This window comes from Dipodomys spectabilis, unplaced genomic scaffold, assembly GCF_019054845.1.
Source record: "Dipodomys spectabilis isolate Male_0828 unplaced genomic scaffold, ASM1905484v1 ptg000030l, whole genome shotgun sequence".
Lineage (NCBI taxonomy): Eukaryota > Metazoa > Chordata > Mammalia > Rodentia > Heteromyidae > Dipodomys > Dipodomys spectabilis.
This window is the reverse complement of record NW_024870707.1, coordinates 11,589,934-11,611,292: the sequence shown is the minus strand read 5'-3', so window position 1 is coordinate 11,611,292 and position 21,359 is coordinate 11,589,934. Positions and strand designations below refer to the sequence as shown.

The window sequence follows — 21,359 nt, the reverse complement described above, 5'->3', positions numbered from 1 at the left end:
CCTCAGCACCACATAAGCAAAAAGAAAAAAGCCGGAAGTGGCGCTGTGGCTCAAGTGGTAGAGCGCTAGCCTTGAGCTGAAGAGCTGAGGGACAGCGCCCAGGCCCAGAGTTCAGGCCCCATGACCGGACCCAAAAAAAAAAAAAAAAGAGTCTTATAGTCTTTCCTGGCAGGGCTGGCTTTGAACCAGGATCCTCAGATCTCAGCCTCCTGAGTAGCTAGGATTACAGGGGTGAGCTACTTGGCACCTGGCTCCATCAGCATTTCTTTCTTTTTTGTTGTTGTTGGTCATGGGCCTTGAACTCTGGGCCCGAGTGCTGTCCCTCAGCTCTTCAGCTCAAGGCTAGCGCTCTACCACTTGAGCTACAGCGCCACTTCTGGTTTTCTGGTGGTTTATTGGAGAAAAGAGTTTCCCGGACTTTCCTGCCTGGGCTGGCTTTGAACCATGATCCTCAGAACTCAGCCTTCTGAATAGCTAGGATTACAGGCATGAGCCACTGGTGCCCGGCTTCTATCAGCATTTCTTAAGGTAACTGTCCAGCATGGGTCAAGTGTCTATTTGGCTACGATTAGCCATCTTTAGGGAAGAGGGGAGCCACACAAAAAAGATGACGAATCCTCAGGACATGTGGACTTGAATCTCAGTGAAGGAAGGGGTGGCCATGGATATGGAAGACAGATGCATAGAGGCTACATTCACTGATCCCATCGAAGAACAGAGACAGGCAAAACAAAGTTCCATGTGAAAATAAAAGTTTAATTTGCTAAAGATGCATCCAAGTAACCCCTACATACCCAGTAACTATTGCTCCTAGGCCTGCACTAGAATGGCCCCTTTGCTACCTCTGCAGGTGGAAGATGCTTGGTAGGGAGGACACAATAGAACCCCAAGCCCTACTCAGAGGTGGGCAGCAGGCTGGGCTGAGTCCTTCCGGCCCTCGCCAGCAATGGGCCGGCCTCGCTCCTCCCAGATAGTGAGGCCATCACAGGAGCAGATTTGCTTGGGGTTCTGGAACAGGCCAGCAGAGCGTGCGATGATGCCACAAGCCAACCTGCAGAAGGAGGTATAGGAAGCAGGAACATGTTTGGCTCTATGGGCACACTGGCAGACCTCTGCCTCCTCGTGGATATGGCACTACTCACCTCTCCCCAGAGTTCCCCGTGACCTTAGATAAGGGATGGCCACCTCGGCCCAGGTCATCTTCTCCCTCATCGATAACGAGGCTACGGCCAATCACATCCCACACCTTTGAAGGAGGACAACACCTCAGCCTCCCTGTCCTGTTAGGAAGGGTTCCCCACCATCTTTCCACCTCACCTTTAGCTGCTCATCCTCTAGCCGGAAGATGGCTCGGCCACCAGCATCAGCGTGGACATTGCCCAGGTCCCCACGGTGCTAGAATGAGATCCCATGGGGAAGAAGGCTCACGTGGGGATCTAGCTGCTATCTGATTCCTCTTTCCATTTCTCTTAAAAACATAAAAAAAACTACCCATTTCCTCCCATGGGAACAGTCAAGTAGGATCATGGACAGCGCAGGACTCAAGAAAGAAAACTAGACATTAATCCCAGCCCTCAAATCTCAGCCTTCTGAGTAGCTAGGATTATAGGCATGAGTTACCAGTACTTGGTCAGGTATAGGGTTTTGTGGCTCACCAGTCCTCTCATCAGAAAACTCACCAGTTCAAAGGGTGGCTGGTCACATTTGTTCCATATCTGATGCCCTTGAAGGTGGGACTATATGTACTCCCACAATGCCTGGCAGAGTATCTGGCAGGAGGTGCTCAGTAGATATGTTGTGACTTTTGCCTCCAAGGGAGAAGGCCGGCAAGGTGGGCCTTTGCCCCTTGGGGTCTTCCCTGTGTTTCTTAGGGCTGGGTGTCAGGAACCGTGCTGGCTCAGAGTAGCCCAATGTGGCCAACTTACACCTAGTGGGGATTGGATGACTTCCAAGGGCTTCCAGACCCAACAGAAGGCTGGAAAGCCAGGCATGGAAAAGAAGCAGGAACTTGCTAACTGGAGTCAGAAGTGGGACCGGGCAGGTGACTCAGTGGTAGAGCTCCTGCCTTGCATGCCTGAGGCCCTGGGTTCGATTCCTCAGCACCACATAAGCAAAAAGACAAAGGCCAGAAGTGGCGCTGTGGCTCAAGTGGCAGAGCGCTAGCCTTGAGCTGAAGAGCTGAGGGACAGTGCCCAGGCCCAAACTTCAGGCCCCACAACCAGACCCCCCCCCCCAAAAAAAAAGAAGGCTGAGATTTGAGGATTAGTTTAATATCAGCCTGGAAAAAAAAATGTATGAGACTCTTATGTCCAATGAACCACCTGCAACAAGCCAGAAGTGGAGGCATAGCTCAAGTAGTAGAACACCAACCTTGAGCAAAAAAGCCAAGCAAACGTACCAAGTCCCTGAGTTCAAGCCCCAGCACCAAAACACACACACACACACACACACACACACACACACACACACACACACCCCTCTACCTGTGTAAATAAATTGTTCCAATCTGACACATGGGCCAGCAGCAGGTGCCTGAACTTGTGTGAGCTGGTTCACATGGCCTTGCTTGCTCAACAACAAAGCTTACAGTGTGTGGTGAGGCTGAGAGTGACGAGAGTTTTACCCTGTTGCCCAGATAAAGATCTGCCACTGGCACCTGGCACATTTAATTATTTTTCTGGTATTAACTGAAGTTTGAACTTAGAGCCTCATGCTTGCTTATAAGGTGCTCTGCCACTTGAGCCATGTCTCCAGCCACCTGGCACTTTTTGTTATTTTTGTCAGGTGTTAGAGACTATAATGAGATCAAAGCCAGGGAGGTGACAGCCCTGAGGAGTGGTTCTGGGGCTCGGCAGCATTGACTACTCCATTCTTGTTTATTTCTTCCTCCTATATGAAAGGCTTGGATGCAATACAGCTGTCACTCTGGGCCATTTTATTTCCTTTGCCACTCAAGGTTGAACCTGACAGCTTCATGCATGCTAACTGTGTGCTCTGTTGCTGACTCTGTTTCACTTGCTTTTCTGTTATTTTGTGCCAGTACTGGGTACTGGGGCCTGAACTCAGGATCTGGACACTCTCCCTTAGCTTTTTCACTGAAGACTAGTATCCTACCACTTGCACCACAGCTCTACTTCTGGCTTTTTGGTGACTGATTGGAAATAAAAATCTCATGGAAGCTGGGAGGATGGCTTAGTGGTAGAGCGCTTGCCTAGCAGACATAAAGCCCTGGGTTCGATTCCTCAGTACCACATACACAGAAAAAGCTGAAAGTGGTGCTGTGGGTCAAGTGGTAGAGTGCTAGTCTTGAGCAAAAGAAGCTCAAAAGCTCAGAGACAGGGCCCAGGCCCTGAGTTCAAGACCCAGAAATCACACACACACACACACACACACACACACACACACACACACACACACACACTCTCTCTCTCTCTCTCTCTCTCTCTCTCTCTCTTTCTCTCTCTCTCTCTCTCTCTCTCTCTCTCTCTCTCCCCCCCTCCCTCTCCCTCTCCCCTCCCCCTATCTCTCTCTCGGATTGGATTTTCCTGCCCAGGCTGGCTTCCAATTACAATCCTGAGATCTCCACCTCCTGAGTAACTAGGATTATAGGTACAACCCACCAGTGCCCTGGCTCTTGTTTGTCTTTTCTAACTTCCTGCCTCAAGTAGGCCTCAGGGCAAAAATACAGGTGACCCAAGACACCCAGTACCCTCACCCTCTCCACCTGCCCAGCTCCTCCCCCTCATCTGTTAGGGCTAAAGCAAAGAACCTGTGAATGGCTCTTCTTGTGATTTACCCTCTTGGGGGTAGGCTGGACTGTTATCTCCTAGATCAGGGTGCAGCAAAAGTATGCTTCAGTCTTAGACACCGTGTCCTATTGCTCTCTCACTCACGCGCTCTTGAAAGCCAGTTGCCTTGATAGGAGCTGAACACGTGACAAAACTGTCAATTTCTGGCCAAAAGCCAGGGAGGACCTGAGGCCTGCCAAGAGCAACATGAGCGAGCAGATCCTCTCTGTGTGCAGCCCTAAAATGACGGCAACTCTTGAGACACTGAGCCAGAGGCACCCAGGGCCCTACCTATGAGACAATACATGTTTCTTGTTTTACACCGGTAACATTTGATCAATAATGCACTGAACATAGCATGGCTTTATGCAATAGATCAGACAGAAACTTCTTTCCAACTTCCAAGGGTAGGGAGAAAGAACTTTTCTGTTTGTTTTGTTCTGTTTTGTGACAAAGTCACGGCCCAGACTTGCCTCAAAAATAACCAGCCTTATCTGGGTGCCAGTGGCTCACCCCTAGAATCCTAGCTACTCAGGAGGCTGAGATCTGAGGATCGAGGTTCAAAGTCAGCCTGGGCACAAAAGTCCATGAGAATCTTATCTCAAATAAACCAGCAAAAAATCAGAAGTGGCGCTATGGCTCAAGTGGTAGAGCACTCACCTTGAGCTGAAGAGCTCAAGGACAGTGCCCAGGCCCAGAGTTCCAGCCCCACCACCTACCCCCCCCCAAAAAAAATATCACCATCCTCCTGCCTCAGTCTCCCAAGTGCTAAGATTACAGGCATGCACACCCACCCCTGGCTAGGAAAAAGAAGTCTTAGCTAATAGACATGAAACAGAACTGTCAAAAAATCCAAAAAGAAAACAGGTGCTGGTGGCTCACGCCTGTAATACTAGCTACTTAGGAGGTTATCTGAGGATGATGGTTCAAAGCCAGCCCGGGCAGAAAAGTCGCTGTGAAACTCTTATCTCCAATTAACCACTCCAAAACCGGAAATGGCAGTGTGGCTCAAGTGGGAGAACACTAGCCTTGAGCTCAGAGGCTCAGGGACAGCACCAAGGCCCTGAGTTCAATCCCCACACCAATCCCCCCACAAAAGAAAAAATTCCAAAAAGTCCATTCCATGAATCAAGACACACATTCAGGTAGAATAACCTTTATGTGAAATACACAGTGCTGGATATCAGCAGGGGTGAGAGGGTGGGGTAGGAGGGGGATTATGTGAATATTTGCAAAACCTTACCAAATAATCTCCTGAATTTGAAAATACAAACTCTTAAATAAACTTAAATTTCAGACTCTGGAATATTTGGTTTGGGGCTGAAACTGGGGCTTGAACTCAGGGTCTAGGTGTCACTCCTTAGCTTTTCTGCTCAAGGGTGGCATTCAACACCTTGAGCCATAGCTCCACTTTTGGCTTTTTTTTTTTGGTCGGTCATAGGGCTTGAATTCTGGGCCTGAGTGCTGTCCCTCAGCTCTTCGGCTCAAGGGCGAGAACTCTACCACTTGAGCTACAATGCCACTGCTGGTTTTCTAGTGGTTTATTGAAGATAAGAGTTTTATGAGGGGCTGGGAAGGTGGCTCAATGGTAGAGCGCTTGCCTTGCATGCCTGAGGCCCTGGGTTCAATTCCTCAGAGCTACATAAGCAAAAAGAAAAAAAAGCTGAGGTGGTGCTGTGGCTCAAGTGGTAGAGCGCTAGCCTTGAGCTGAAGAGCTGAGGGACAGCGCCCAGGCCCAGAGTTCAGGCCCATGACCGGACCCCCCCCCAAAAAAAAAAAAAAAAAAAAAAGTTTCATGAACTTTCCTGCCCAGACTGGCTTTGAACCGTGATCTTCAGATCTCAGCCTCCTGAGTAGCTAGGATTACAAGCATGACCCACTAGCACCTAGGTTTTTTTTTGTTTTGTTTTTTAACCAGCCCAGGCTGGCTTTGAACTGAAATTTTCAGATCTTAGCCACTTGAGTACCTAGAATTATAGCCCTGAGCCTTCAATACCCATAGAGCTTTTGGAATATTTAGATTTTGGATTTTCAGATTACAGATGATCAATGTGTACCACTGACTCTGTGTCAGAAGATTTCAGATTGCCAGCTGGGTCCTGACACTGACTTAGTCTCTGATTTATTTCTGTAATACTCCTCTTTTGGCTAGATATAGTGATTTTTTTTTTTAATTCTTTGTAGTAATATAAAGTTTCTAATACAAAATAAAGCTAGTAACTGGAAGTATAGCTCAAATGGTATAATACCAGCCAAGAGAGAGCATAAGGCCCAGTACCTGGCACAAAAAATATAAATAAATAAAACAAAAATAAATCTAGTTCCACCAGGAAACAAAGCACTTGCCTGTAGCACCAACTTATTTGGGAAACTAAAGCAGGAGAATCACTTGAGCCTGGAAGTTTGAGACCAGCCTAGGCAACAGACTCTATCATTAAGATAGTCTATCCTAATAATATGAAATGAAGTCTTGATTTAATTCAAATAACAATGTAGAAGCAAAACTGGCCATGGGGAAAATGGAATTCCAGGACCTGGTGGTGATGTCAGGATGGCTTTTGTAGGGAAACCTTCAACTCCCATGTTCTCCCACTGCCTCTGCCCTAATGTTCACTCTGGGCTCCCAGGATTCCTGCCAGGGCTCTCATTCCACAACACACACACACAACACACACACACACACACACACACACACACACACACACACACACACATACGGGCTGTATTGCACTGTATCCCCACAGCCTTGATCACACACACACACACACACACACACGCACACACACACGGGCTGTATTGCACTGTATCCCCACAGCCTTGATCACAGAAAGCAGCTGTAAATGTTCCTAAGCCAAACAATCAAGTGAGAGGAAAAGACCAAGAAAAAAGCACCAACCACAAAGCAACCAAGGCCCAGAGAGTCCTGCCTGCTTCTCAGACCAAGCCCAAACCCAGACCCAACTGACACTTACCCGGTCAGAGTCCTGGGGACCCCCATGAGACGTTCCATCAGGATTATAGTGCTCCCCACAGCTAAGGAGGAAAGGGGACAGTGTGCAGCCAAACAACAGCTCACAGGCAGGAAGTCCACCTTCTTCCTCTACATACACGTGTTTGTATTTCATTCCTACATGTATTGAGTTATGTGTGCCTTTATTCACCAATCAGGCCTACGACTCTGGGTCAGGCTTTGGGAAAAGGGCACCAAGAAGAATCACATGTGAATTCTGCACTCTGTTTATTGTCCAGGACAGACAAAGAGGAGTAAATAATTAATAGATGCTTTTCCCTTCATGTATCTACCTCAGATGTTTTCTTTGTATGTGTATGCCGGTACTTGAGCTTGAACTCAGGACCTAGGCACTCCCTTCAGCTTTTTCACTCAAGGATGGTACTCTACTACTTGAGCCACAACTCCTCTTATGCCTTTCTTTCTGTCGGTCGTGGGGCTTGAATTCTGGGCTTGGAGGCTGTCCCTGCACTCTTCAGCTTAAGGCTAGCGCTCTACTGCTTTAGCCACCGCCACTTCCAGTTTTCTAGTGGTTTATTAGAGATAAGAGTCTCATGGACTTTGAATGGTGATCCTCAGATCTCAGCCTCCTGAGTAGCTAGGATTACAAGCATAAGCCACTGGCACCTGGCTCTCTTGTGCCTTTTTGATGGTTAATTGGAAATAAGAGTCTATTCATAGGCTTTCCTGCCAGGACTAGCTTCAAACTGTGATCCTCAGAGCTCAGACTCCTGAGTAGCAAGGATTACAGATGTGCACCACTGGCTCTTGGTTTCTACCTCAGATCTTGATTCAAATCCTAACTCTACCTTTGACATCCTCTGGAGCCTTTTGTAAGTCACTGACCTCTTTGGGCCTGAGTTTCCTCATCTGTAACCTGGGCAGGTTACGGATGCCCCCCTGGGGAACTTGTAAAGACATAGGGTGAACATGTATAGGCTGAGGACAATATGAGAGACATTACAGATGACCTACCTGTTGCAGTCCTTTGTGAGGTCTCCATATTGATGGACATGGAGTCCATGTAGCCCAGGCTCCAGGCCATCGATAGTTCCCTCGATGAGGCAGTGATCAGGGGTAAGCTGGAGGAAGCGTACCACCCCCTGCACAGAGCCAGATCCCCCCAGGATGGCCACTGCTGCCCCCAGATTCTCTGTAAGGTATAAGATATTCGGTTGCTTGCCATCCCACCTAACCCCACCCCTTCAGCTAAGGAAGGACAGGGAAAGTCTCACAGAGCTTTCCCACCTTCCCCAAAGCCATCCAACACAGAGCCCAAGGATCCTATGGTTATATTTGTATCAGTTTTAGGTTAGCGTGTGTGTGTGTGTGTGTGTGTGTGTGTGTGTGTGTGTGTGTGTGTGTGTGTGTGTGTGTGTGTGTGTGTGTGTGTGTGTGTGTGTGTGTGTGTGTGTGTGTGTGTGTGTGTGTGTACACATGTATGCCTGTGCTGGTTCTGTCCCTGAGCTTTCTTTGCTCAAGGTTAGTGCTCTAGGACTGTAGTAACAATTCCACTTCTGTCTTTAGTGCCAGGGCTAGCTTTGAATCTCAATCCTCAGATCTCAGCCTCCTGAGTAGCTAGGATTACAGGTGTGAGCCACTGGCACCAGCTTAGGCTACCTTCTTTCGGAGGGACCAAGAACAAGTCCATGTGCTTACTCACCTAAACGGCTGCTGCCCATGCCCTTGAGAACCGCCTGCCGCCCAGTGGCTTCCAGGAGTGCCTGCACCTCCTGGCTGGTGAGAGTGGTCTGCACCAAGACCATCTGTTTCTCCAACTGCACCTCCACACTCTGGACACCTGGTGAGTAAGAGAGAAGGGAAGAGGCAGCAGCAGACTGGCATCCTGTGTCGGCAGCAAGAGAGACAGCAATTCTCCAGACCTATCTCTACCAAGCTTCCTATGACCTGTGACCTTGAGTCCTTATTACATACCAGATATTGTTTATGACTTTTTTTTCTTTGGGTCCAGTCATGGGGCTTGCACTCTGGGCCTGGGCGCGGTCCCTCAGCTCTTCAGCTCAAGGCTAGCACTCTACCACTTGAGCCACAGCGCCACTTCTGGCTTTTTTCTTTTTTGCTTATGTGGTGCTGAGGAATCGAACCCAGGATCTCATGCATGCAAGGCAAGCGCTCTACCACTGAGCCACCTTCCCAGACCCTTATTTATGACTTTTAAAGTTTTTTTTGTGCTAGTACTGGGGCTTGAACTCAAGGCCTAGGCACTGTTCCTTAGCTTTTTCACTCAAAGCTGGCACTCTACTACTTGAGCCACAGTTCAACATCCAGCTTTTTTGTTGTTGGTAGTTAATTGAAAATAAAGAGTCTCAAGGATTTCTCTGCCCAAGATGGCTTTGAATCGTGATCCTCAGATCTCAGCTTCCCAAGTAGTTAAGATTATAGGTATGATCCACCAGTGCTGGGCTGAGAATTATATTTTTATAAAACTGTTATAAACTTTTTTTTTTTTGGGTCCGGTCGTGGGGCCTGAACTCTAGGCCTGGGTACTGCCCCTCAGCTCTTCAGCTCAAGGCTAGCGCTCTACCACTTGAGCCACAGCATCACTTCTGGCTTTTTTATTTTTGCTTATGTTGTGCTGAGGAATCGAACCCAGGGCCTCAGGCATGCAAGGCAAGCACTCTACCACTGAGCCACCTTCCCAGCCCTGTTATAAACATTCTAAAGTAGGAGGAGCCAGGCACAGTAGCTCACACCTGTAATTTTAACTACTCAGGAGGCTGAGATCTGAGGATTAGGGTTCAAAGCCAGCCTGGGCAGGAAAGTGTATGAGATTCTTATCTCCAGTAAACTACTCAGAAAGAGCCAGAAGTGGCACTGTGGCTCAAATGGTAGAGCGCTAGCCTTGAGCAAAAAGAGACTCTGGGACAGCACCCAGGCCCCAGGCCCAGCAAAAACTTAAAATAAAAAAATAAAAATAAATAGAGTAGGGAGGTGACAGCCACCAGCTGAGCATATGCTGTGGGCTAGTTCCTCCTTGATGTTTTTTCTGTATTGCATCATTTGATACTAATAGTAATCTCCCCTCCCCCCCAACCTGGTCATGGGGGCTGAACTCTAGGCCTGGGCCCTGTTCCTTAGCTCTTTAGCTCTTCAGCTGGCACTCTACCACTTGAGCCGCAGCACCATTTCTGGCTTTTTTCTGCTTATGTGGTGCTGAAGAATTGAACCCAGAGCCTCATGCATGCGAGGCAAGCACTCTACCACTGAGCCAACTTCCCATCCCTAAAAGTAATCTTTTGAGTTTGATGATATCATCACTATTTTACAGATGAGGTTATTGAGGCAGAGTAGTTAAGAAATTTGCTCAAAGTCACATTGTAGAGGGGTGCTAGTGGCTCTCCTGCCTGTAATCCTAGCTACTCAAGGAGACTAATATCTGAGGATTGCAGTTCAAAGCTAGGCCAGGCAGAAAAGTCCGAAAGACACTTATCTCAATTAACCAGCCAAAAGCCAGAAGTGGAGGTGTCGCTCAAGCCTTAAGTGAAACCAATGGAGAGGGGAAGAGGGCAAGACCCCGAGTTCAAGCCCTAGTACTAGCACCAAAACACAAACAACAACAACAACAAAAATCCCATTGTATGAAGTTGTGAAGATAAAAGTCCAAATGGCCTAGCTCCAGAGTATAAGGACTTAATCCATACATTCTGTTCAATATACAAAGAGCTCAGGGCCTGGGCACTGTTCCTGAGCTACTTTTGCTCAAGGCTAGCCACAGCACCACTTCTGGTTTTCTGGTGGTTAATTGAAGAGTCTCATGGACTTTCCTGCCCAGGCTGGCTTTGAACCATGATCCTCAGATCTCAGCCTCCTGAGTAGCTAGGATTATAGGTGTGAGCCACCGGTGCCCAGCTAACTTTTTTTGTTTATGTGGTACTGAGAGAAATAAAACCCAGGACTTCATGCATACTAGGTAAGCACTCTACCACTAGGCCACATTCCCAGCCCTGAACACATATTTTAATCCTCTGCTTCACTCTGTAGGCTCCGTCAGTACAGCTCTTGAGTGGTCCCCAAAGTCAAGCTCAAAGTTGATGTGTCAAAAGAGGAGTTTATGAAGTCCCTATTGCCCTTGAAACTCTGCAGTCACCACTGTATACAAAGCGTATGGAATGATTTTCACACTCCCTTGAAAAAGCGTCACATCCTTTTCATGCCACATTATCTGAGTTATGATTTTAAAAAGCCACTATGGCTTTTATGTGAAAAAACTACAGGAAGAGCAACAGAACAGGGAGCTCATAGATGGAGCCTTTATACAAGGTAGGGAAAAGAGAGGTGCAGAATTAGTGTAGAGGTCTGATAGCTAAGTTTTGGCTTAGATGGGTTCACAGATCCTGAGGTCTCCCAAGAGGATCTAATTGTCTGCTCCAGAAGCAGGCAGGCCTGAGGTAGGACTCTCCTTGTCACTATGCTCTTCCTGAACTCCTGACCTGAGCTGAAACCAGAAGAAGACTAGCTTTCTTCTAAGGCAGCAGGTCTATTTGGCTGATAAACCTTGAAATGTTTGGTTAGATCAGGTCCCAGGGAGGAGAAGAGGCCACAGAAACTACAGGGAGGGTGCTAAGGGATCAAAGGGGCAAGCCTTGGTCTGGAAGCTCCTCCTACTTACCCCTGAAAGAAGAGGTCTGGAAGCTCCTCCTACTTACCCCTGAAAGAAGAGCAAAGTCATTTTCCCAAGGATCCAAGCAACTCTCTGCCTCTAGAATCTGAAAACTTCAACTCCCCTGCCAGGCCCATGAGAAAGACAAGCTGGTTCCAGTTACCCAGATGGGAAAATAAAGTCATCAGAAGTCTTTTGCCTAAGAAACCTGCTAAGAGCTGAAAATTAGCCTGAGTCCCACAAAAAACAGTCCACTATCTGCTCTCCCAGCAAGAATGTTTTTAACTTAAGAGAAGGGCCTAACATTTGGGTAAATCTTTAGTCAGAATATCCATTCTTAGCTAGGCACTAGTGGCTTACACCTGTAATCCTAGCTACTCAGGAGGCTGAGATCTGAGAATTGAAGGTTCAAAGCCAACCTGCGCAGGAAGTCTGTGTGACTCATATCTCCAATTAACCACCAAAAAGCCACAAATGGAGCTGTTGTAGAGTTCTATCCTTGAGCAAAAGAAGCTCAAGGACAGCACCCAGGCCCTGAGTTCAAGCCACAGGGTAGCCCGAGAGAGTGGTGGGGGAAGAGGAAAAAGAGAAAAAACTCAGTCGAGAGTTCTGACAAGGCAAGCTTGAGACCAATACTCTACAGTTTTCCCTCCATGTCTTTGGTGTGACTCTAAAAACGCTCCTTTCACTCTCTACCAGTTTCTCATCTGTAAAATGGGACTTGAGCTGGACTGATCTGATCCTTTCCAGAATCTTCCAGATAACCGGAAGAACGCATAGTCCTGGCTCTTACCTGTCACCCCTTTCAAGGACTTTTGCACCGCGTCCACGCAGCTCTGACAGGTCATCTGCACGGCGAACTCCAGCTGCGAGGGCGACAGGGACCCCCAGGTGAGAGCTGGGGACGTTCCCCGCAATCCTAGCTACTATTTCACCACTTTCCCCATGTTTACACCAAATTCTGGGCATAGCATAGATGCCGCACCCGGTCCCCGGTCAAACCCTTCCTGTATCTTCCGATCCTTCCAGGCCCCGCGGTCTCACCCCACCCCTCGGCTCACGACCCGGGCCTGGCGGCCGAGCGCCAATTTCATTCCCGGGTTGCAGGCCCTGCCCCAGGAGTCCGCTCCTTCCCAGGATACCGACCACCCAGGGGCTGGCTGTGCCGCTCGAGCTTCCGACTCGAAGCCTCCACTCTCACCGTGCATTGGGACTCGCGGTCCCCTGAGTCCGAAGCCATCCCGGATCGAGGCACCCGCCGCCCAGCTCCCCAGCTCGGCGTCCAGCCGCCGGCCAAGCGCGGTGACGCGCAGGGGCGGAGCCTCGGAACCACCCGCCGTCCCGCCTCTTGGCGCATGCGTCCATCTGGCCCTGGCCGGAAGTCTTCCGGAGGCAAGTATAGGTCGCGCAGGCGCACTGGAGCCATCGAGTCTGGTTGCCTTAGTAACTGTTTGGCGTCCTCGGCCGGGTGCTCGCGCGGGCCTCGCCTTAGCCAAGATGGAGCCCGAGGAGCCAGAGCCTGAGTTTCAGCAGTTTTACCATCAATTACTGAATCCGCTGTCGCTCTTCTCAGAGGAGGAGGAGCCCCCAGAGTCTGAGCGCCGCCAGGAGGAGGAGACAGTGCAGACTTTTTCGATCGCCAACCTGCAAGCGGCGCAGCTTTGCAGCCAGGTGTCCGAACTGCTGGCCGGCAGCGGGTTGGCGGCGCAGGTGTCCCGCAGGGACCGACGCCGGCTCACCGAGGTTATCCTGGACGAGCTCAAATGCAGCTGGCAGGAACCTCCCCCCGAACCGGGGCTCAGCTACAGGAACTACGTGAAGCTGCGGAAGCGGCTGGAGTCCTACGTGCTGCTCTGCAGTGAGCAGCTCTTCCTACGCTATCTGCACCTGCTGGTGACCATGCCCAAATACAAAGGGGTCTTCACCGAGTCAGCCACTCTGGCCCGGCTGGTTGCCAGCCTGGCCAGGGACTGCACGATCTTCCTCACTAGTCCCGCCGTCTACAAGTGCTTGCTGAAGGATTTCTTGGCCCTGTTAAACCTCCAGCCGACCCGTGAAGTCTTGGCCAAGCTGCATCCCGTCTGTCCCTCTGGGTCTTTCAAGCTCTGCCCCATCCCCTGGCCTCACAGCACCGGCTTCGCCAAAGTGCCTTGCTCTCGTCTCAACCTGAGCTACCTCGTCCAACTCAGCCGCCCACCAGAGTTTCTGCGTGAACCCCCACCCGACCCAGTGAAGGAACTGAAGAATCTCCTCAGATTTAAGTTGAAAAGGCCTCTGCAATGGCTGTCCCCTCTAAAACAGATGAAAGGAGTCCAAAAGATACCACTGCCTAGCCATTCCAGGACTCCCACCAGTACCTCTTCCATCTCCCTCCATCCTCCTGTCTACTCCCAGCTACAGAGAGGCCAGTCCATGCCCTCTCTTCGTGAGGGTTGGAAGCTGGCAGATGAGTTGGGCCTTCCTCCATCCCCCACTCGCCCTTTAACCCCGCTGGTCTTGGCTGCAAAAAGCAAACAGCCAGCTGAAGACTTTGGGGCTGAGGATCTGAAGCAGAGAGTAAAGAAGATGACCTGGGAGTGCACTCACCACTCAGTACTAGAGTCTGGACTGCCTCCACTCTTGGGAGTCGTGACTCACAGACTACCTGCAGGGCCGCACCTGGAGGAGCTGCAGAGAACATTGAAGAACCTCCAAGAGGAAGAAGCCTCTGGACAGTGGGACCTCCAGACCCCTAAACGCCCCCCACTGCAACCGCAGCCAACGACCATTACTTTGAAGCTAAAAAATCAGATGGTGGTCCAAACAGCTACTATGAGGATCTCTGATAGATACTTTTTGGACTCTTTCCATGTCCAGGGGGCTGGAGTCCTGTACAATCATCTGACAGGTGAACTAGAGTCTAAAATCATTGAAGAAATGGATGTTGATCACTTCATCGGTGATAACACCAAGGAGATCTATGCAGAATTAATGAGCCGCGTTTCTACCGACCACTTCCGCTTTGACCAAGGACCCCTGGTTGAGCCTGCAGCTGATAAAGACTGGTCAAGCTCCCTCATCTCAGCTGCTTTACGCAAAGAAAAGAAAAATCGAATCATCAACCCTGATTTGACTGGACTTTACTCTAGGAAAACCAATTCTCACCACACCAATTCTGAGGCAATATCTTCTCTCACACAAGCCTACACAATGAAAAACTTAGATGCAATCAAGAAAGGCTTTGTATCTGTAGACAACTACTTCCAGTACCTCAACAGCCAGGAAACAGATTACCTTCATGTCATTTTCAATATGTATGAGGAAGATGTTCCTGTGGTGGTACAGCCCCAGGTCAAAGAGTCCCTCGAGATTCCCCATCCTCCTCCCTTGCTAGAAGATGAAGAGCCAGACTTTGTGCCAGGAGTGTGGGATTGGCACACAGTGCTGAAGCATAGTCAAGGAACCAGTAAAGTCTCTGTCTTGAGCCTGCAGAATCGTCTGGAACGGCTGTGGTCTCTATATGAGGTCCCTGAAAAGGCCCGGCTGGACATGATCATCAAGTACAGCTCCAATGCTCGTCTACAACAGCTGCCAGTTTTGCTGAAGGCCTGGGAGCGGGCCCTGAAGCCCATTCAGATGCGGGAGCTGTTGCTAGCGAGACTGGAGTGGTTTGAGCGGCAAGCCTCTGACCCAAACCGCTTCTACGAAAAGACTGACTCGGGTCTTGGTCGGCTCCTGGAGGAGAATCAGCTTCGCAGCCATCTCCACAGAGAGCTCAATTTAATAGAGGCTCCTTTGGTTTCCCTTCTGCAGGAGATTGAGGTCATATTTGGGGAGCCTCTGACCTTCAAGGGGCGACGTTACCTAGACAAGATGAAGCAGGACAAAGTAGAGATGCTTTACTGGCTCCAACAGCAGCGACGGATTCGCCACCTGATCCAGACCCAGAAGACTCCCCACCACTCATCCCTGTTCAATGAGCACAGCAACCTGTCTTCAATAGCTCCTAAGAATACTCCGTTACCTAACCTGCCCACTTCCAGGCCAAACACCTCAGATTCTTCCCCTAACCCCAAATACTCAAGAGCTTTTCCAGATTTCTGATGGTTTCAGAAGTATGGCTAGATCTGTCTGGGAGTGCATGGCTGAGGCATGAGGGGTTGAGATTAAGTCTTTGTTTTGACAGTAAAATTCACCCCCAGACCCCCCCCCAAAATCCCAAGCCCAATATCTCTATTTATGTCAACAACCTTGTCTAATACAACCCAAATGTCCTTTCAAATGAATGGAGGCTGTCCTTTGGTGTTTATTGTAATGTAGAAGGTCATACAGAAGTAAACTGTGACCTTGAACAAGTCAGTTTATTTATTTTGGCAAGGTTTGAACCTTGCCTTATACTTGATGGGCAATTGTTCTACCTTTTGAGCCATTACCCCACCTCCCCAGCCTTAGTTTCTTTCTGGTCCTGGGGCTTGAACTCAGGGCCTGGGGACTGTCCTTTAACTTTTTTCACTTAAGGCTTGTGCTATACTACTTGAGCCACAGCTTCACTTCCAACTTTTTGGTGGTTACTTGGAATCTCATCAGCTTTCCTGCCTGTGCTGCCTTTGACCCTCAATCCTCACATCTCAGCTTCCTGAGTAGCTAGGATTATAAGAGTAAGCCACCAGTGCCGGGTGTCTTCAGAGTGTGGTTAAGCTGGGATAACCCTTCAAATCTGTCAGTAAATAAGCCCTCTCAGGAAAGGGGCATGTTTCTACAGCAAAGGAAATGCCCTAACTGAAACCCACTGGCAATACTCTGAGTAGACTGATACTAGATCCTTTTCTGAACCCATACCTGGTCTATTTATGGTAGAAGAGGTGTGCCTAGCAGAGAGGAGGTGAGAGGGTACAGAGATCCTGCCCAACACCCAGGATCAAATCTCAACAGTGCCACCGTGTGACAATAAGAAGTCATAACAGTAGTGAACCCTTACCTAGCAAGGAAAAGGTTAAATTAAATATATTAGCCTCATGCCCTTGCTGAGCTTCTTCCATTCAAGGAAAAAGTATTCCTTCCTCCCCCGTCCCTGGACACCCAGCTTTTTGCTAGTTAGAGATAAAAGTGTCTTATTTGTTTGCCTGGTGTGGCTTCAAACTGCCACAACCCTCAGATCTCAGCCTCCTCAATAGCTAAGATTAAAGGCCTGAGTCACTGGTACCTGGCTGCATATATTTGTTGAAGAGATAAAATACATTGTAAAAAATCAAAGAAAATTTTCCTGGGTTCAAACCCTAATACCACTTCTCATTAAAAAAAATCATGGAAAAACAAAATGGAAGCAATTTACATTAACGAAATCTACGGGCCAGGCGCTGGTGGTTCATGCCTGTAATCCTAGCTACTCAGAAGGCTGAGATCTGAGGATCGAGGTTCAGATCCAGCCCAGGCAGGAAACTCCGTGAAACTCTTATATCCAATAAACCACCAGAAAACCGGAAATGGCACTGTAGCTCAAGTGGTAGAGTGCTAGCCTTGAGCTGAAGAGCTGAGGGACAGCACTCAGGCCTAGAATTCAAGGCCTACGACCGACAAAAACAAAAAAAAAGAAATCTACGGGGGGCTGGGAAGGTGGCTCAGTGGTAGAGTGCTTGCCTAGCATGCATGAAGCCCTGGGTTCAATTCCTCAGTACCTCATATACAGAAAAAGTTGGAAATGGCGCTGTGGCTCAAGTAGTAGAGTGCTAGCCTTGAGCAAAATGCAGCTCAGGGACAGTGCCCAAGCCCTGAGCGGAAGCCTCAGGAACGGTTAAAAAAAAAAAGAAAAGAAAAGAGGGCTGGGAAGGTGGCTCAGTGGTAAGAGAGCGCTTGCCTTGCATGCATGAGGCCCTGGGTTCGATTCCTCAGCACCATATAAGCAGAAAAAAACAGCCGGAAGTGGCGCTGTGGCTCAAGTGGTAGAGTGCTAGCCTTGAGCTGAAGAGCTGAGGGCCAGCACCCAGGCCCCAGCGTTCAGGCCCCAAGACCAGACCCTCCCCCCAAAAAAAAGAAAAGAAAAAAATAAATCTACGTTCCTGCATACATATACTCATCATCATACTAAGAGATAACAAAGAATCACTGTGAACTAGAACTTCTCTACATACAGCCAGATAGACACGTTCTGCTTCCAGAGACCCAGTGTTCTGAAATGGTGAACAATCCTTCATGAGGGATCTGAACTGGTACAAGGAAAATTCTTCCTCTGATACACAAGTTATAGCATTCCTGGAAAATACAGGCTGTGTTAAAATTGTGCCCATAATATTATGTGTTTACAGTTCAGGTTCTCGGTGCAGATAATTATAAACATGGCTTGATATAAATAACCAGCGGCACGTGAGAAGCTTGTGAAGGACATGGCACATTTCTCTGATGTACACTCTCAAACATACAAGGAGGTCTAATGTCCTTAGCCTCAAGGTGAGATAAAAAAATACCCAAGGGGCTGGGAAGGTGGCTCAGTGGTAGAGCGCATGCCTTGCATGCCAAAGGCCCTGGGTTCGATTCCTCAGCACCACATAAGCAAAAAGAAAAAAGCCGGAAATGGCGCTGTGGCTCAAGTGGTAGAGCGCTAGCCTTGAGCTGAAGAGCTGAGGGACAGCGCCCAGACCCAGAGTTCAGGCCCCACGACTAGACCCCCCCCCCCAAAAAAAAACCAAGCTGAGTGCCAGAGGTTCACATCTGTAATCCTAGCTACTCATAGGCTGAGATCTGAGGACTGAAGTTCAAAGCCAGTCCAAACAGAGATGTCTATGAGACTCTCATCACCAATTAACCACCAAAAAAGATGAAAAATGTAGACGTGGAATGGTGGTTCAAATAATAGACTATTAGACTTAAGCAAAAACTCTAAGGGATAGTGTTTAGCCCCTGAGTTGAAGCTCCAGTACCCGTGTGTGTGTGTGGATGGGTGTGTGTGGGGGTGTGGGGGGGAGTGTGTGTACCACCAAACAAAACAATGGACCAGAGAGGTAGAATAACTTGAAGTGGTAGAAACAGGATCTCAATCCAGGTAGGTCACTGTGACTCCAGAATCCTTTCTCACTGCTATGAATGTCCCATTTAAAAACCTGAGGTAACTCACAAAGTAAACTTTCTGTAAGTTATCAATCATTCTCAAAAAGCAGAAAGTGCCTGGGCACTGGTAGCTCACGCCTGTAATCCTAACTATTCAGGAGGCTGAGATCTAAGCACTGTGTCTGGTTTGGACCCAGGATGGGCAAAAAAAACCACTGAGACCCTTATATCCAAATAACCAGCAAAATTCTGGGAGTAGAGGTGTGGATTATGTGGTAGAGTACCACTGCTGAGCAAAAGAGCCGAGTGAGAGAATGGGGTCTTCCATTCAAGCCCCAGTACTAGAACATACACAGAAAGAAGGCAGGAGGTGCATGCAGGCAATCTGGAATCAATTCAGACCATCACTCACGTAATTCAGGTGAATATTCCCAGAAGATTACCCTTTTTGGTTCAAGAAAAGTCAGTTCTCTGTGGCCAGGATCTGGGAGCAATGGACAATCTTCTAGCTGTTTTCATACCTAACAGCACTTGCCTCTTTGTAAAGGGTGCAGACCTTCTCAAAACCTGGTGACAAGCCAGGTGTGCTTGTGTTTGCCTGTAATGCATAGGCCAGTTTGAGGAGAAGTAGAATATTAGTACTAGAACCGGATTCTAACTCTGTTCCCAGCATTCATTATTTCAACAATAATGGCTCTGCATCTCATTGGTGAGTATGAAATGTTGGCCATTGTTAGTGCTGCTGTTATTTTTGTGTGCCAGGCACTGTTCTAGAGAGTACCAGAAGCAGGGGGATGCTGAAGTAGCCCCTAAGATCCCTTCTCCTGGTTTTTTTCACTTTCTGTGTAATCCCTGTCCCATGAGGTGGGTGGGGCAGTGGCATGCTGACCAATGGAATATAGCAGAGGTGACCTCTGTGAGTACCCATGATCATGTTATATAGGATTGTAATAGCCTCTTTTTCCATTACTGGCTTTCTCTCCCCCCCCCCCCCCCCCACCATCGTGGGGCTTGAACTCTGGGCCTTGGCACTGTTCCTGACCTCTTCAGCTCAAGCCAAGTGTTCTACCACTTGAGCCACAGCACCACTTCCAGTTTTCTGGTGGTTAATTGGAGATTAGAGTTTCACAGACTTTCCTGCCCAGGTTTGGCTTGGAACCACGATCCTCAGATCTCAGCCTCTTGAGATCTAGGACTACAGATGTGAGACACTGGAGCCCTGCCTTTCTTTACTGGCTTGAAGGAAACAAGTGGCCATGTTGGGCCATGACATTGGTAATGTATGGAAGGCAGCTAATAGTGGTCTTTTCAGAAGATAAAATGTATATGCATGTAGATAAGTAGCATGGTTATAGCTAGGGGTCCTAGGTGAAAGACAGAGGGATTTTCTGATATGCTTCTGCCAGGATGGTGATGACCATATTTACAACATTTATCCTCCTACAAAGTGAGCTGCCATGCATTGAACAGCAGTTGGGGAACCTTACATCTGGTCCAGAGTATGCTGAGGAAATCATTTGTTTATCCAAATATTTATTAAGCAGACCTTCAGAGCAGCAAGCAAGAGAAAGCAAACAACAGGTGGATGGGAAATCGCCAGCCAGTGTGAGAGGAAGTTTGGAAGCTTAGGAATCTAGGACAGAGGTATTGGCGCTGAGCCACACCAGTGGCAGGGAAGGTAGGTCAGGAACACCTTCCTGAAGAAGTAATTCAAACCTGAGAACCACAAGATGTCTGGGATCTAGCAATCCCACTTCTGGTTGTTTACCCAAAAGATGTGACATCAGGATTTGAAAGCGATGTGCCCAGACTCATCATGATTTCTAGTAGTCAAGTTAGGAAAGCAACCTCAGAGTTGTCCATTGGATGAAAGAGGAGTTCCAGCCATGAGCACAAAAAGCCAAGTAAGAGAGTGTGGGCTAACTGGGGTGTTGCTCAGTGGAAGAACTCTCACTTATTGCACATGAGGCCCTGGGTTCTATCCCTAGGTCCATGAAAATATATGAAAAAAAACACAGGAGGAGAATGATGGAAAGAGGTGACATTGATCAAGATATATTGTATTCAGAAACTGATTTGTTGAACAGTAACTCTTTTGTAAAGCTACTTAAAGATCATAAAAAGGCTGGGAAAGTGGCTTAGTGGTAGAGGGCTTGCCTAGCATGCATGAAGCCCTGGGTTCAACTCCTCAGTACCACATACACATTGCAGGAAGTGGCACTGTGGCTCAAGTGGTAAAGTTCTAGCCTTGAGCAAAAGAAGCTCAGGGACAGTGTCCAGGCCCTGAGTTCAAGCCCCAGGACTGGCAAAAAAAAAATCATAAAGAAATATAATTAAAAAACCTACCACAACAGGACCTGTCCAGGATGTGGGCAGGAATGGAAGAGGGAAAGTGACAATGAGGGTAAAGAAGGTACAATGGTCAACATATACAACTGTAATTTGCCAACATAGGAATTTTTTTGTGAGGCTTCTCTCTCTATATATATTTTTTGAGATGTGGGGGTCTCTCTATGTTGTCTCCAATGCCTAGGTTCAAATAATCCTTCTGCCTCAACCTCTAGACTAGCTAAGACTACAGGATGCTTGGCATTTTTTAGTTTTGTCATTATTATTGTTATTATTACTGGTTATTAGAATCCACATACATTTGTGATATAAAGATATTTCATTGTGATATTTCCATACATGCACATGGTATTCTTTGAACAAATTGATCCCCTCCACCATATTCGCATTACTCCCCTCCTCCTTTTTTCAAATAGTGTTTGGTGGGTTTTAATACACACACACACACACACACACACACACACACACACACACACACTTTTTTTGTTTTTGGGTCCGGTCATGGGGCCTGAACTCTAGGCCTGGGCGCTGTCCCTCAGCTCTTCAGCTCAAGGCTAGCGCTCTACCACTT

At 48.3% G+C, this 21,359-nt stretch overlaps 2 protein-coding genes across 3 annotated transcripts; one reads left to right on the top strand and one right to left on the bottom strand.

The window, feature by feature from the left end:
• Positions 1–735: 735 nt before the first annotated feature.
• Ccs (copper chaperone for superoxide dismutase) lies at positions 736–12,727 on the bottom strand. 2 transcript variants are annotated; one of them, XM_042676435.1, is made up of 9 exons: positions 12,621–12,727; positions 12,213–12,285; positions 11,429–11,467; positions 8,462–8,599; positions 7,774–7,951; positions 6,761–6,821; positions 1,318–1,395; positions 1,143–1,246; positions 736–1,051 (listed from the first exon to the last, which is right to left on the bottom strand). In XM_042676435.1, exons 1-9 carry the CDS (start codon positions 12,657–12,659, stop codon positions 898–900), a joined length of 864 nt encoding a protein of 287 aa, XP_042532369.1. In that variant the 5' UTR covers positions 12,660–12,727; the 3' UTR covers positions 736–897. The 2 variants fall into 2 exon arrangements, with proteins under 2 accessions (XP_042532369.1, XP_042532370.1); XM_042676436.1 differs by lacking the exon at positions 11,429–11,467.
• Positions 12,728–12,916: 189 nt separating this feature from the next.
• On the top strand, positions 12,917–15,502 carry Ccdc87 (coiled-coil domain containing 87). The gene has a single exon (XM_042675837.1). The coding sequence runs from the start codon at positions 12,917–12,919 to the stop codon at positions 15,500–15,502; it is 2,586 nt and encodes an 861-aa protein (XP_042531771.1).
• Positions 15,503–21,359: the final 5,857 nt, after the last annotated feature.